The sequence below is a fragment of the Acipenser ruthenus genome, chromosome 3, assembly GCF_902713425.1.
Source record: "Acipenser ruthenus chromosome 3, fAciRut3.2 maternal haplotype, whole genome shotgun sequence".
Taxonomy (NCBI): domain Eukaryota; kingdom Metazoa; phylum Chordata; class Actinopteri; order Acipenseriformes; family Acipenseridae; genus Acipenser; species Acipenser ruthenus.
Window position 1 is genome coordinate 93968592 of NC_081191.1, and position 17361 is coordinate 93985952.

General features: G+C 42.7%; 1 protein-coding gene across 17 annotated transcripts in view; it reads right to left on the minus strand.

Annotated features, from left to right (window-relative positions):
* The window catches only part of LOC117394699 (histone-lysine N-methyltransferase 2C-like), a 147718-nt gene that overhangs the window by 2279 nt on the left and 128078 nt on the right, over window positions 1-17361 (minus strand). For 14 of the 17 annotated variants that reach the window (XM_059018926.1, XM_059018942.1, XM_059018939.1 and 11 more), the window contains 13 exons: window positions 14347-14488; window positions 13290-13437; window positions 12583-12761; window positions 12187-12323; window positions 11257-11521; window positions 9523-9662; window positions 8166-8273; window positions 5055-6168; window positions 4784-4920; window positions 4177-4319; window positions 2054-2222; window positions 1536-1652; window positions 803-876 (listed from right to left, as the gene is read on the minus strand). In XM_059018926.1, coding sequence (XP_058874909.1) covers window positions 803-876; window positions 1536-1652; window positions 2054-2222; window positions 4177-4319; window positions 4784-4920; window positions 5055-6168; window positions 8166-8273; window positions 9523-9662; window positions 11257-11521; window positions 12187-12323; window positions 12583-12761; window positions 13290-13437; window positions 14347-14488 — 2873 coding nt within the window. The remainder of the gene's footprint in view (window positions 1-802; window positions 877-1535; window positions 1653-2053; window positions 2223-4176; window positions 4320-4783; window positions 4921-5054; window positions 6169-8165; window positions 8274-9522; window positions 9663-11256; window positions 11522-12186; window positions 12324-12582; window positions 12762-13289; window positions 13438-14346; window positions 14489-17361) is intronic. The other 3 variants (XM_059018957.1, XM_059018929.1, XM_059018925.1) reach the window with 2 other exon arrangements.

Below are 17361 nucleotides of genomic sequence, written 5' to 3' on the forward strand. Positions count from 1 at the left end.
GCCAATTACAGGAATTATTAACGAGCTGCATGTGTCTGTAGAGACCAAGGGGATTAAACCACACACTTCCAGGAATACTACTGGAGATGGCATGCTGTCCCGTTACAAATACAGAGCAAGTTAGTTTCTCGTGATTGCAGCTCAAAAAATGATTCCATAAATCTGTTCTGAAATTCTATTAGCTGCACAAGTCTCAGATCAGCAGGTTTTCAATAAACACGCTCTAGCAAACATGTATTTTTTCATTTTACAAACATTCTATCTGGTACTACATTAGGCTAAAGGAAGTTATTGGTTTCCATGCCTTATTTGCAGAAAATCTGGGACAAAGTATGTTACTGGCTGAAAACATGTCAGTCAATGGAGGAAGCAGCTGGCTGGTAACCGACAGGATAGATGCTGTTGAAGGGATGGGGACAATTTTACCCTGTAGGTGTAATGACCAAGAAAGCGCAACCCAATCTGAAAGCATGGTTTGCAAACAAAGATTTATTTAACCTAGTGTAGTACCAGATATCATGTTTAATAAAAATATATATTTACTAGAACACGTGTTTTAAAACTACGCATTTGAGACCTGTGTAACAAATGGACATGCATAATATTTAAGATCTATGGAATAATTGTTACCTACAATTAAATAAACAGTACAATAACCATTCATCTCGAAAAAAAGCAAGACAAACTGCAGCGATGGTTGATGACAGTTTGAGAGCATATAAACAAACATATAAACAGATTCACACAACTGAACTCATTGAAAACAAAGCAGCTGACAAACCCTGCTGGAGAACACACCCACCTTGCGGGACCTCCTGTCAGAGTGGCGTCAATCACGTGTTCGCTGTCCATTCGAAACATGAACACGCCGCGATTCTAAACACAAAGGGACAAATACAAATGAGGGGTCACAACGCTACAATTAATACCAAGCTATCTTTAGTAACGTTGAAATCCGTACGGCTTTTCAGTCACACCTTGTTTAGAATTCTAGTGCAGACAATGCACCCCAGTAAAGCAATACCTGGAAGCTGTTTGGGTGCTTTTGCTTGTTCTGGGATGTGAGCAGCAGCCATACTGTAAGGTTTATAAAATCAAGGTAAATGTGGAATTAACTACTTTGTTATACTATAAGGTTGAGACCAGACCATGTTTCAAATTTTAACAGTGTTTACCATTTATTAGTTCCAAATACCCACATTACATTCTACATTGAAGGCTATTGTTTGGATACAATACGTGCCACTAGTATTAATCGATCAGATTACCTGAACCCCTGGAGAGACAGCCTCAGATGCTACAACAATGGTCCCGTTGATCTGGAGGTATTGGGAGCTTCTCTGTCAGTCTCCTCTATGCCTGGCATTTATACTCTAGTAGCTCAGAGCCTACGTGACTACAGTTTGTTTCTGTTATCTTACTAATTATAACAGAAATGAGTTGTTGAGCTGTTACTCCATGCAAGTGCAGACTGGTTTAACATTACCAACACATTTTCGTGCAAACCTTTAGCAATGCATTGTACTCTACAATACCTGAGATTCATAGTGCTTTTCCTTCCTGTTTGCCACCTCATTGCGGATGACTGTTCCCATGTATTCAATGACCATTGTGTGCTTTTCAATGTCTCTGGCAGCGTACAATCCCAGCCCCTGGAAACACAGGAACACTCCAGCTCACATGACTCCAAACACACAGCAGTAACGATACTTCATTAGGACAAATCTCAAATCTGCACCCTTATACAAATGTGCAGATACAGCCTGGGCACTTTTTACACAGTATAATAGTATACCAAGTATGCTATGGGGTTTATGTAATATGTAACCCACAGCAACTCAGTCATGGTTTAAATATGGGTTGCTTGGGAGTTGTATTAAAAGAATGACGTCATTCTGCTAGATCATTTTTAAAGGTAATAAAAGACAGAAGTCAATAATGTTTGTGATAAATGGAAATATGGAAGCTTAGCACAATAAACAGAAGGGCTGTTTGTGTACTGCTGGACGTGGTTTCTTTCTTTTTTTCACTCATATTCTATGACTTTACTGACCTGTATGCGAGAACGACCCAAATACACATTGCCCTTCCACTCGGTTTTCATTTTGCGGTATTGTGAGGACTTGGAATGGACAAACTGCTTGCTGTACGGTGCGTTCAGCTCTCCAGTGACTGTGCTCTGAAAGGACTTGGATGTGCTGGTGCTGTTCAGTGTATGAGGCCTGTAAGGATTGGGGGGGGGGATGGGAGAAGAGACAAAAAAATGAAGTTCTTCACAAAACAACACACATTCACAAATTAAAACACACACACAGCGAAACGACAGCCAATACACAACAAGACACCAAGGTTGTCGGGAAGCTCACACACACACACACACAGATGTTTGCACATTGGACACACCAAAAAAATACACGCATGCATGTACGTACATACATATACATATATACATTGGTTTGCAGAACTATTCACCCCCTTGCAAAGTTTTCACATTTTGTTGGCACCTGAGCGTACTCCACAACGCTTTCAAATTAGACTTTACATGTAGAATCTACACAAACTACTCCACATTGATAAAGTTAAAAAATGCATATAGAATATAAATAAGTAAGATTTCCAGAGAGAAACAGATTAATCTCAGTTACATAAGTATTCAACCCCTTTGCTACTGCAGCCCTAAATCAGCTCAGGTGCAAATGATTTGTTTGAAAGGTCACAAACGTGTAGAAAATTTCCCTCAGGTATATAAAGACTTTCCAGCTGCAACTCGCATAGTGATCCAACAAAGCAACCATGAAGACCAAGGAGCTTTCGAAATAAGTCAGGGATAAAGTGGTAGAGAGGCACAGAGCAGGAGATGGGTACAAGAAAATTTCAAAAGGCGCTGATTATCCCTCTCAGCACAGTGAAGTCCATCATTAAGAAGTGGAAGATGTATCATACCACCAGGACACTACCCAGATCAGGTCGCCCTCCCAAACTGAGCAGCCGGGCAAGCAGGAAACTGGTCCGGGATGTCACTCTGAAGCCAACAATGACCTTGAGAGATCTGCAAAGTTCTGTGTCTGAGATGGGAGTCAATAAGCCGGTCCCTACAAAAAGCTGGCCTGTATGGACGGGTGGCAAGAAAGAAGCCATTACTCAAAAAGCCTCATCTTAAAGCACGTATGGCATTTGCAAAAAAGCATGTAGATGATTCTGCAGACATGTGGAAAAAGGTTTTGTAGTCAGACGAGACAAAAATTGAACTTTTCGGTCTAAATCCCAAGCGTTATGTCTGGCGCAAGCCGAACACTGCACATCACCCAGTCAACACCATCCCAACTGTCAAGCATGGTGGTGGCAGCATCATGTTATGGGGATGCTTCTCTTCAGCAGGGACTGGGAAGCTTGTCAGGATAGAGGGGAGAATGGATCCTTGTGAATCCTTGAGGAAACCCTGTTTGAGTCAGCCAAGACTCTGAAACTGGGGAGGAAATTCATATTTCAGCAGGACAATGACCCGAAGCACAAAGCCAAAGCCACACTGGAGTGGTTGAACAAGAAGAGAATTAATGTTCTTGAGTGGCTCAGCCAAAGTCCTGACTTGAATCCAATCGAAAATTTATGGCAAGACTTGAAGATTGCAGTCCATCAACGATTCCCAACAAACTTATCAGAACTGGAGCAATTTTCCCCGTGAAGAATGGGCAAAAATGTCACCATCCTGCTGTGCAAAACTAGTAGAGACCTATCTAAAAAGACTCATAGCAGTAATTGCTGCAAAAGGTGCTTCTACCAAGTACTGACTTAAGGGGGTGAATACTTATGCAACCAGTAAATTTCATTTTGTACATTTTCTTTGCAAGCTTTGCTGACATTTAACCCCCTCCTCATATAACAGTATTTAGCTTAACCACTACAGCTTTGAATAAAAAAAGTTTGTTTGAAAAACTGTGCATAAATTATTTGTAATTCAAAAAAATGTGACATTATTGGTAGGGGGTGAATACTTCTGCAAACCACTGTATACATACATATACAAACACACACGCATGTTTAGCACCTTCAGCTGTAACATTAATGCACATATAGCCAGGGACACAGGATTATTGTTAGTGAAAGAAACAAACACCACAAGCGACAAGGCTTCAAACCCAGGATGTTATTATTTGAAGTTGAAATCAAACAAAATACCTTAACACAAACCTCTTGACATGGGAGCTGGTTTTAGGCTGAGAGCGTGCACTGCCTGTGGGGTTGATGGACAGAGGCAGTTGCATCAAAGGATTGCGCCCATAGCGGAAAATGTAGCTTCCACATGCCTCAACCCCTGGGAGCTGAAACAAGATCACAATGAGAATGTGCGAGACCGTCTCCTCCCCCCTCCCCCACTACAAACACAGGCAATGACATATTAATATGTGTACAACAGGGCTATCCAATCACAGTCCTGGAGGGCCATCCCACTTCAGGTTTAACAGCTAACAATGTGATAATTAACCAATTCAACCTTCATGCAGACTGTATTTCAATTAAACAATTTAGAACAGGGCTGGAACAAAGACCAGGAGTGGAAGGGCCAGCTATGGCGACTCCTGGTTAGGAATAAAAACAAGCATTATATGTTTAATGACAATTTAAGACTCTTGCATAATAACTGTCGCAAAACTTGACATTAACATATTAAGCTTAGGTTATTTAAGCAAATGTATTTTCATTATCATCATCAGACTCTGGTATCCTTACTTATACACAACCTGGAAACAAAAGACTGAAAAGCTGAGTGAGGTTAAGCACTTACAGATTCTGCTATCCTAACCACCGCAGAGACTGTGAGGCCAAAGAGATCCTCTCCTTTGAGATAAGCCTGAAATAGTTTCAGTGTGCCCGATTCATTCCGACGTTCAGCCACAGGCTCCAAGACTTTATCCCACACTCCTAGTCAAAACAATCAAATACGAGAACAAGGTTAAAAACAAAACGCAACAATGAAAATCTGCATATCTGACTAAATTGGAACATGCAAATGTGAGTATATTCTCAGTGTTTATAGAGATCCCTTGCTTCCTTACCTTTGGGAGTTGTATCAGTCAGGACCAGATCTTCGTGACCCTGCTCCACCACTCTGATGATGAACTCTGGCTGGCTGTCCCTCTCGTCGATGGAGCACATGTACTGGCAGCGGCGGTTGCTATAGCGCATGCTCCAGTACAGTCGGCTGGCCTCGTAGCCCACGGGAAAGATGGCAGTGGCGGTGTGGAAGGCCTTCATTTGCTGAGGGAGGAGCTGACCAATGGCGTGGAAGATGAGGCTGCCCACGCGGAAGGTGTGGTCTCGCTCTCCACGCTGCACGATGCTGGCGATCTGCTTCACCTCGTCCCGCTGCACGTACACCCTGCGGAACACGGCAAAGTACCTCAGCTCATGCTCAGGGGCGCCCCCCCGTGGCCTGTGCATGTGGCACAGCATGGTCTTGTCTTTGAAGAACATGCACTGGGCCCTGAGGGCACAGGTGAAGTGGTAGATGTTTGTGCACCGTAGCCGCTGGCAGCCGCTGGTGGCTCCCATCTTCTGGCAGTACAAGCACTTCATGGACAGACCCCGGCGCAGTGCCAGCTCCACGTTGATCAGGGCTCCAGCCTGCGTCTCGTACACTTCCGAAGACCACAGGGCACAGTTCAAGTGAACCCAGAGGTCCAGGTCCAGGTTGAGGAGCCTGGCGGGCCCGTCAGTGATGCCGTCCCCCTCTTCATGGCAGAAGCAGCACTTCCTGTGGTCCTTGGGCAGGGGCTCCGGCCTCAGCGAGGTGCCCAGCCTCTTCAGGAGCTCAGTGATCTCCCCCTCGCAAGGCAGCTTCAAGTTGCCCTTGGGGATCACAATCTGGACACTCCACTTCCTCCAGCGCATGCCCTTCCACCTTTTGCTCAATGGCCGGGACTCGTCCACACTCGCCTGCACAGCTCTCGGCCGCGACTTCAACTTCACTGTGACCTTCAGCTCGTCTGGCTTGGACTCCAGCTTCATCATCTCCGAGGAAGCCTGGGGAAATGTGATGGGAGGAGTTGGTGCTGGGGATTCCTTCGGCTGTAACTGTGGCAGACAATGGACGTCCAATGTGGAGGTATTGTTGCTGTACTGGTGAAAAGTTTTTGAGGGCGTGGAATCCAGCTGAGCAGAGGTTGCTTCCTGCAAGATGACGGTAGAATTCACCAGATTAGCTTCTTCACAGTTCAAAATCAAGTGCTCTTAGCATGAAGATTATTTGTTTATTTAGCAGACGCCTTTACCTAAGGCAACTTACAGAGACTAGGGTGTGTGAACTATGCATCAGCTGCAGAGTCACTTACAATTACGTCTCACCCGAAAGACGGAGCACAAGGAGGTTAAGTGACTTGCTCAGGGTCACACAATGAGTCAGTGGCCGAGGTGGGATTTGAACCGGGGACCTCGTGGTTACAAGCCCATTTCTTTAACCACTGTTTTTTTTACTTCCCAGAGACTTTTCTTGCATAGAAGATGGAAGTCACTCCAGTAGACAACTAAAAGATGCATTTAAAAAAAGACTAGCTGTGTGATAATTCCACAGTTTAAATAGGATTAAAAATGGGATCTGCTATTTAATTCTAGTTCCCTGTAACTTTCAATAATCATCCTCAATGTGAGCTTTGCCAACTATCATCAATAATTGACTAATACACATGTGTTTCATGTTGGCTATATGAGAGATGTTGTTCTACTTTGCGGAAGGTCACATGGGGGTTTGAAACATCTGCACAATGTTTTGCACTGAACACGTGCACACTTTGTCATGTGCATCGTCAATCTGTTAATAAAGTGGTCCACATACACTTGATTGTATTCCCAGCTCTATGACTTCTGCACACTGACAGCTTGGAGGAGGTGTAAGGGTGTGTGCTAGACTTAAATCAAAGCAACTGCATGATTCTACAGGCCCCCTTTTTTGCTCATTTTGTTCACATAGGAAACCAGTTAAAGGAATACTATATACCCTCTGAATTTGGATAATATTTGTACCTATGACACGTTAACTGTTTCTGCACACGCTAATATTTGGCATGTTTAATAAAGTCACACCAGAATATTTTCTCCGAGCAATAGAAGCCTGACTCATTTGTGGTGGTTAATATGAAAGAGTCTGACAGCAGCTTGTCATAAATTATAAAACTGCCATAACCATAAAACTACACATTTAGGATGTCCTTCTTGTTCTAGTCTTGCACTTATTTAAACGGGGGTACCATCTTTAAGTTACATTTCCCCACGTGCAGGGCTGGGGTCAATTTCTTTTTCAATTCCAATTCCTTTTTAATCAATTCCAATTCCTTCAAAGGAATTCCTTAGAAGGGCTTGGAATTGAAATTGATTAAAAAGGGAACTGGAATTGAAAAAGGAACTGACCCCAACCCTGTCTGAGTGTATGTTTGCATTTGTCTTCATTTGCAAGTTTCAGTTTAAAAAGTCTTGGTTACAAAACGAGCTGCTGATCGTTCATGTAGGGACCGCGAGCTGCTGATCGTTCATGTAGGGACCGCGAGCTGCTGATCGTTCATGTAGGAATCGCGAGCTGCTGATCAGGTCATGTAGGGACCGCGAGCTGCTGATCGTTCATGTAGGGACCGCGAGCTGCTGATCGTTCATGTAGGGACCGCGAGCTGCTGATCGTTCATGTAGGAATCGCGAGCTGCTGATCAGGTCATGTAGGGACCGCGAGCTGCTGATCGTTCATGTAGGGACCGCGAGCTGCTGATCGTTCATGTAGGGACCGCGAGCTGCTGATCGTTCATGTAGGGACCGCGAGCTGCTGATCGTTCATGTAGGGACCGCGAGCTGCTGATCGTTCATGTAGGGACCGCGAGCTGCTGATCAGGTCATGTAGGAAACATTTAGCAACCCAAACATAAGCAAATAACTCAATAAAATACAGAGATCCAATGTGGGAGATCATCCAAGCTGTTACAAGCTTAAGAATGGGTCACTTGTTATGAAAGAAAGTGTGTTACTGTCCTGCGGATTTCCATAGGGTTTTGCCAAATGGAAAATTAAATGAAAGACTTCATGCAAATGAATGTGAAAGATAAATAGTAAAGGGCCAACTCTACTCTTAACCCCACACAAGAGTGTTCTCTTCAGCTGGGTGTTCCAACACCATTGCCTATTCATACCTGCGTATCTGTGGCTTTGGCCTGCATGCCTGTGGAATACAGAACAAAGCAGTTGTGGCTGCAGAAGACCATGTTCACCTCTGATCTCCCCGGGTCCTCGTGCAAGTCCTGGGAAACACAAGTGAAGGATTAACAGCAACTCTCTAAAGACAATCAAAGATCAAAAGTCTGCTTGTGCACAAACCTCTGCTGATGTCAAAAGGAGTTATTAAATGTACATATATATCATATATATCATATGAACATCACAGGTGTCACAGATTTAAATAAAGCAAACCTGCAAACCCAAAATAAATGTAACCGTTTGTTAACTCAAAGAAATACAAACACCCTTTAAAACAGGGCTGCAAAGAGTTAAGGAATTTCAATTTCAAGTTATTTTATTTTTGTTCTCGTTTTTGTATTATTTTTCTATTTATATTCCCAGTACCAAAGGAATTGCATTTATATAAGAGAGACAATATTCTATGCCTCTGGGCACTAGGAATCTTTGTATTAAAAAATGCACAGGGATTCAACCAGCGAGAAAATAAACACTAAGAATTCAAAATATATACGCACAGAGCACACACTTTAGATTCCCAGTGAAAGTACAATATGACTGAGCTATGGAAACGTAAAGCCCAAATATCCTGCGTTCAACAGTTGGTGCTTAACATAAACTAACATGTATCAGGGTCTACTGGGGGCTCTGAAGGGTAAAAAACAAAATCCTTCTGTGTCTTCATCTACAAAGAGTAAATCTGTTAGTAACAGACATCACCCACCACAGAGCTATCGGGAACGTGAACAAGCACATCACCCCCCTATACATTCATTGTGCGTATGCAATGAAACTAATCTGATGGCTGCAAATAAGTGCACATAATACCAATTGCTATGTTAGTAAGTTTCCATTTATTGATTCCAACACACATATAGCTCAAACATTATCGTTAGGCACAACAATGTAGCACCGAGTTATAAACACAAATCAGATAATGATCAATTACCTCCCTATGTTCTGGGAGAAAACTCAGGTATGGCAATGGTCTGTCAAGTAGCTTTTCTCACTAGCTTGAATGAGTGCCTGTCTTGTATATCTTGCCTAACTGTTTGTGTGTGAAGCTGAACCCTGTGAACTCTGCTTACACTCTGTTTTCCTAACAATATCTAAACACGAGCATTTTCATGGTGTGAGATACAATGTTGTTCCAGACTCAGAACATACATCTCTTCTACACAAGGTCCAATGTACCCCACTTTATCAATTCCTTGTTCCTCTGTGTCCTGGGTTGAAAACATGCTTACTTTACAGCTATGCTTGAGCACAGTGTTCTTCGTATTCGTTGCACCTTTCTGTTCTTGCAGACTGTACCTGTTTATTGAAAGGCAGATCTTTGGCAGATTTACAAACTCCATTTCCAAGAACAACAACCTTGCAGTGACAACACCACTGTGGTTTTGATCCAGGGTTTCCTTTCACAAACTGCTCGTCTCTTTTACCCACAATGGAACCTAAAGGACAAGAACAATCCCACATTTAAGCAAGTAAACTTCACAACAGGTTATTTTTTATGTGCTGTCCTGTTTTGAATGTCACTTCACCGCTGTAACCTATTTGCAGAGTGAGAAGGACTGATCCTCATCACATGATTCTAAAGGAGTGGCCCAGCTTGGACCAGTAAGGGTATCTGTAGCATGGGGATGCAAACTACAGTAGTGTGCACATTTTATACAACACCCCATTGTTTCTGTAGCTTTGATTGCTTGTGCATATGAAATCAAACCACTGTCATCGGAAATCTTGGAAAAATAGGCAAACTAGCGATTAAAGGCCACACATTGTAAAATGCACAAGGCTTTTTAGAAGATGTTGCAGATGTCTAATTAAAAGTACAAATTGGTCTAACATTTTCACACGACTGCCTATTCTATATCACAGATTACTGACCAAAGATTGAAATTCTCACACCGTGAGGTTTTCATGCACTTAGGTATATAAAGGATATCAATGGTGTTCTAATACAGCAGTATGGGGCAGCAGTGTGGAGTAGTGGTTAGGGCTCTGGACTCTTGACCAGAGGGTCGTGGGTTCAAATCCCGGTGGGGACACTGCTGCTGTACCCTTGAGCAAGGTACTTTACCTAGATTGCTCCAGTAAAAACCCAACTGTATAAATGGGTAATTGTATGTAAAAATAATGTGATATCTTGTAACAATTGTAAGTCGCCCTGGATAAGGGCGTCAGCTAAGAAATAAATAATAATAATAATAATAATAATAATACATTTTCACACTCCTGTATAACTAGAGGCTTTTCCTCCCTAGCGGGCAGGAGCGCAAAGGTCAATGTCGGGCTCCCTGTAGGGAGCCAAGACAAGACTGGCAACTAGGATTTCAAATCTACATTTCACATTCTTTTTTTTAATTTTTTTATTTGAAATCAGCAATTATTTTACCCCTGATTTTCTCTCAATTTGGAATGCCCAATTATTCAGCCCAGCTCACCACTGCAACCCCTGCACTAACTCGGGAGAGACGAAGACGAGCACTCGCGTCCTCCGAAACGAGTGCTGTCAGCCATCCGCTTTTTTTTTCGCACTGGAAGCCCGCCGTGAAGTCATTAAAGAACTACAGAGTCAGAGGACCACACAGTTCTGAATTGCACACAGGCAGGCCTGCAGGCACCTGGCCAACCACAGGGGTCGCTGGTGTGCGGTGAGCCAAGGATTCCCCAGCCGACTTAAACCCTCCCAGCCCGGCCAATTGTATGCCGTCCCCTGGGAACTCCTGTCCACGGTCGGCAGTAGCATAGCCTGGATTCGAACTGGCTATAGGGCTCATCCTGCACTCCGGGCAGAGTGCCTTTACTGGATGCGCCACTCTGAAGCCCCACATTTCTCATTCTTGGCATTACTTAAATACCGTGGCATTTTATTGGGACCATTTCTCAGTATCATGATGAATGGACATCCACTCGCTATTTGTAATTGAAACTCTGGTTCTGTTGATCCATTCCTACTCTCTCTCTCTTTCTTTTTGTTTGGTATGCTTAACCCTAAACATCCTATCTACATGTTTTTAATGTTAACAGTAAAACCCTGCTCACCGCTGTTGATCGGCGTGAAGCGAACCTGAGGCTGGAACATTCCTGAAGGTCCAGAAGGCCTCATGAACCTCATGATCGCTGGCTGCCCAGAGCCTGCCCCAGAGAAGAGCGGCGGAGGCCTGTGCTCAAACCGATGGTGGTGCTGCATCTTCATGCTGTTGAGCAGGGCCGCGGGCGGCCTGTCCGGAGCAGCGTTAGCCTCATAGCTGTTGGGGAGTTTCACACGCAGGAGATCGGCCACAGCTGCTACAACCCCGTTGATGTTCTACCAGAAACAAAGATTTGGTTTTAAAAACTACCACAGTAACCCATTAAGTACCACAGTCATATATATAGAAAAAAAAAAAAAAAAAAAAAAAAAAAAACACAAACACCACAAGCTGTATTTATGCAATTTGACACATTGTAAAATCAATATTTCTTCACAGAATTAAAATGAAATCGTTTGTGAGAACAGTCAAGTTAGATATGGCTGTAATCAGACCAGTGCAATTTCACCCCAAATGAAGCTTTATCATCACTGTAGGGAGGAAAACACCAAGAAATGTATACATTTTTGGCTTCAGTTTCTTATTTTATATTGAGGCATCATAAAATCATCTGAAAAGCTGGATTTGCAGAAATACGTTACATTTAGAGAACTTTTGCAGTTAAGAAAATTAGGAGTAAGTTATCATAACAATATAGTTAGAGAACATTTAAAAACAGGTAGATGCAAGTTAAAAATGCTCCACAAAATGACAGCGTAGCATGTCCTCAAATGAGGACAATGGCACTTAAATGGGTAATATGCTGCAATTAAAAAAAAAAAAAAAAAAAAAGGGGGTATGATAAATGGTCAGCTATCATCTTTCATTTTGAGAGTCACATTTACATATTAGTAAATTAAGGGAGGGAAAAAAGTGAATTGTGGAATCTGGTGCGTCTTACCCCTGCAGCGGCTGGGTTCAGTGTAATCGCTATGGATACAAGACCAGCTTGTGAACAGTTTGCAGGCTGCCCAAACTCAGGCCCAAAAAACACACCAGAAGGCTCCATTTTCACATCACAGCGCCTGAATTCAGATCCTGAAAACAAAACAAAAAAGTCAGTCATCAGAGCATCACCATATAAAGCCATGATGCTGCTATCAATACTTAATACTTTTAAACTCTGCGCAAAAACACAAATAAACAAACACAGATGAATTGCATGAATTAATGAATTTGTGAACTGTTATTATTGATCTCTTTCTAATAATCCTTGTGTTCTTGTTTAAGTGCTAACACCAAGACTGCAGTTCAAGCAGCACTAGTGCTATCGCTACAGCTCGCTCCTCTCCTTCACCTTTCCCACTGCAGCTTGGCAGGATGGGGATGACTGGGGAGGGGGCAGGGTCCGGGGGTTCCTGCTTCACCACAGACAGGTCAGGATAGTGGCGCACCTCCATTCCCAGCACACTCTCCGGGGAGGAGGAGGGGACGAAGCTGTCTGGGGAGTCCCGTTCATCACAGTGATCCTGCCCTCTGGAGACAAGCACAAACACAGGGTCAAAGCGCTTCAAGAGTACACGTTAAATTCAAAATGAAAGAATAGCTTCTGTTTAAACACTGAAATTAAAAGATGTAAAAAAGAAAAACAGGGACATCAAATGTATTTTGTAAAAAGATCTCAAGTTGGAAGTTAGGTACAACGCAACACAGATCATTCACACTTGGTTGGTTTGGGCTGATTTTATTTCAACCCGAGTGCGGTTCGGTTAATTTTAGAAGCTGATGTGAATTTCAGTTTGTTTTAATCGAACCAAACTGAGTCCTCCTCAAGAGGTGGTCTCAGTCCATTTGTTTCAGTGCAATGTGAAAGCAGTCAGTTAAAAAACATGTTGAAGTGAACCAGCAAACAGAACCGAGTCCTTTTGAAGTGAGCCGAGATCGTTTTCACTGAGCTGCGTTTGTGAAAACAAGTTATGTTCCTCCACAGTTCATTTCCAAGTGAACTCAGTTCGGTTAGTTTAGAATCAAGCTGTATGTGAAAAGGCCCACAATGCAACCCACCTGAGCTCCTCCTGGTTGTTGTGAGGGGGTGTGGGCAGGGAGGCAGGCACGTCTACTGTTTTAGGGCCGTGTGCCATTGCTCTAGCCAGCAAGTCTTCCTCGGGTCTGAATGGCATATGGAATTGTCTGGGTCCAAGGCCTTTAGTGACTAAGGGTAGAGCAGAGTAATTAGAAACTGTTTTTATAGCAAACAAGTACAACCATAAACCCTTAAAGGGGATAGGAAACACTTTTCGGTTTGTTTGTAAAAGATAAGATAGATGGGAAAGCAATGTAATCTTGGTTTTGTTTTGAATTGTTTTTTATCGCTGTATGTCAAAACGAGCGGTTTCAATTGTAATCCGCCACTGCTGGAAATTGCTCCTGTGACGTCACTGGTTGGAGAAGGCAGCGGGAGAAGTATGTGAAGCAAGGGATTTCTCTCATGCAAATTCTTTGGAAAATGTCACATTTTAACATGCGATTCAGAGCTTTGTAATTCTGAGTTACTGATGATTTTGTACAATATCATTATAACAAAGTAATTTATATACAACGTAGCTTTTACATGAGTTGTCCAGTTTCCAAATGTCCATAGTACTTAGTAGTAAAGTAAATGGTTGTACTGTAATGGGACCAAAAAACAGGATTGGATACCGGCTCATTTTTAGCCGGATCATGAAAAGGTGTTTGTGTACAATGCAGATTTTTTGATCAGACCTTTACACAGCACTTGCAGGAACTAGGGAGAATGAGTATGCAAGCATATTTAGGTTTCTGCATACAGAGTGACAATAAAGATTCAAAGGTGGACAAGATGTGGCTTTAGCGGTGTCGTTTCACGAGAAAGAATCTATACCCAAGTTCTAAAAGTCTTTTATTATGTTATACGATAAATACAAGGGTGTTTGAGTGGGAAATGTTATCTTTAGCACTTGATGAATCATTGTAACTCACAAACTCCCATTGTTTCCCTTCCCCTTTAATACAAATCACTGAAATAACAAACAATTATAACCCCCCCCTCACAAATCCTTGAGATCTACAGTCTTAAAAGTACAAAATGAAATGCAACTACCATCAGGTCCTCTCATCACACCAGCTTTGCTTGCAAGTTCTTCAGCGGTAGCAAAACCATTAACCATTTTCTGACGGGCTACTGGAGGCGGAGTAGGTGGGAGAGAGGCTGGCGGGGTTGGAGGGTTACTCAAGTTGTTCTGCTGCAAAATACATATAAAAAACAAAACAAACAAAACACAGTTACACATGAGAAATACAAAACACATGTTACACAACATTCACTTTAAATAACAAATACAAACAAACAAAAAAAAAACAAATTCACAGAAAAATGAAATTATTCTAGCAACTAATGGTTAAGTGTTTGCTTACTGTGGGAAGTGTTTCTGGGGGGGGGGGGGGGGGGGGTGCCTTATCACTGCCCCTAACAGGATTAACCCTTTGCAGTCCATTTATTCAGCGCGTCAGGTCCAATTTATTTTCACACGCCCAGTTTATTTTAGACCCGCTATTTAAAAGTATTTTTTTCACAGTAAAACAGGATTAAAAGGAATTGCATATCAACAGGACACTCAGTACTGCATCTCCAGCCCCGCCCCACCCCTTGTTCGCTGTATTTTTCACATACCTCTTCATAGTCGTGCATACTGATAAATCATCTCCTGATCACTCGTTTTATCACCAAACTCCTCAATAATCCAAGTCATTATTTTATTACTATAACATCTCAAAAAGCTCTGCAAATGTCTGTGATATTCTTTGAGCGCTGGATGCAGAAGCAGCTATCTTGTTTGTTTATGGCCGTGTTATCTCTGTGGTGCCGGGGCTATGTGTATTGCTTAGAACTGCCCCTTTTTTTTAGGCTTCTCTCGGCTCCTATCGGTCTCACTTGGCCATTGATTGGTTTTCTCGGCTTTCTCCGGAGAAAAAACGACTAGAGACCTGTGTTTTACGTCTTTTTGATGATGTTGGACAGGGTCCAACATCGGACCGGAAAAGGAAAATTGTAATGTCGGACCTGGTCTGACATAGGACCGCAAAGAGTTAATAGTGCTAAATGGCCATGTGGGATACAGAATCGAATGCATTCTCATTGGCAGTGAGTCAACACCTCGAGCAACAAAGCTGCAATTCTGTACACCATGTGAAGAGGCATTTTTGCAGTGGCAGTGGAAATCAATTCTTCTAAGTGGGATGCGCAAACAGATGTTCAGATGGCAGCGGTTCCAATTCAGCCGCAGTGCAATGCTCCATCAGTCTTACAGACCAAGGAAGCCCCATCGGACTATTGGGTGACTTGTGACATGTGGAACTGTCAGATTTAAAAGAAAAAAAAAAGAAAAAAGATTCCAGGTCATTTGTTGCATCCTTTAAAGGTTTCAGGAAAGCAACCACGGGCTTGAGGGTGTCTGCATTAATGCCTTCCATCTTCTCAAACTGGTTAATTTCAATGAACAGCGTTGCAATATCTTCATCCTGCTGCAAAACGGAATCCAGCATATCAAGGTTAGTTCCACCTCGTCTCAACAGCTTGCTTCAATGACTGTTCAAACTCTTCTGCAGACCACAATGTTTAATATGGGACCAATTTCTTGGCATCTGCAATGAGTTCTGTGAGCTGGGTTGTCATGTTTAATACTCGTGGGTCAAAGGCACTGGAAAGGACCAGATAATTCAGGATATGGGCATTACAATTAAACCTGGTACAGCCATGCAGGGCTGCGATGATATTCGCTCCTCGATCAGTAACAAAGAGAACTCTGTTCATCAGTAATGTAGCACAATTTCAAAAAAGCAAAGCTGTTGGAAGAGTAGGGCACGGATATTAAAACTGGCAGTTTTGGGAGAACCAGCTTAAAGTTTGAAGTCATCGTTTATATAATGGATAGTGGTGGATAAGAATGAGCAACAATACTGGCTTCACTTCCTTCACCATGGTTACGAGCAGATTGGTAGCGCTGTCTTGCAAATGCCTCAAAACTGTGGTTGGAGGGGGCAACACATTGCTCACAATGAAACTGTGGTTGGACGGGGCAACACATTGCTCACATTGAAACTGTGGTTGGATGGGGCAACACATTGCTCACATTGAATTTTCCATATTTCGCTGCTGTGTCAACTAAATGATGAGCCAAATGAAGGAAACCTTTGCCAGCTACAAAATCGTATGATCTACTATCAGCACAAGCAACATTTACACATTTGTTGATCAATTCTTGTTTGACATTAGCGGGGACTGCAGGAGATTTTAGTTGGAAAGGCAGTTTGGTTTGCCCACTGGAAACCACCCACACACACACACACACACACACACACACACACACACACACACACCGGCATATTCCTGAGGTACAAGTCTTGTGTCCACTGTAACGTAAACCCTTTGAACACCTGTCACAACTTACAAATTCCAGATGTTCTCTGAACCATCGACTGCAACTGAAAATGTATCCCAAAAGTATGACTTGCCATGTTTCTTCTTCTCGACTCTGTTCTCTTTTTTTGATACAGCAGTGAGTCTGTGTATGTGACATCACAGAACGACAACGAGACCTATGATTCTCTGACCTGACTTGACCCGGATTCGGAGCGCGGGAGCTAAACACTTATATAAATGAGAAGCTCAAACAAAATAATTAAGAATTTCCTGATTACCGCAATCTGAAACGTTTGCCCACCCAGTCTTGCCTGCAACAACGTACATTTTCCCCACTCCCGCAATCATATCTGTGGGTCCCACGGGACGATCCCGCAGCAACCCTGTGCCGCTGCGGGGCTCTAGCGAGAGGCACTTGTTTTTGGCTTCCTTATTTAAAAGCCAAATCTCTAATCAGCATGTCTACCACAGTCTGACCCTTTTTACAGGTGAACACAGACTGGAAACACATTTCACTCTCACATACACTGGTACCCAAGCTTCACAACAGCATAACATAACATGATCTGTCAAAGAAGAACATTTACCTTGTAAATTAAAATAGTAAATCATTTCCTTCACTAAAATGTCAATTAGCACACATTCAAGTTTAGTTTTTTAGTATTTGAAATTCCGCACGATTGATGGTTAGGGTTC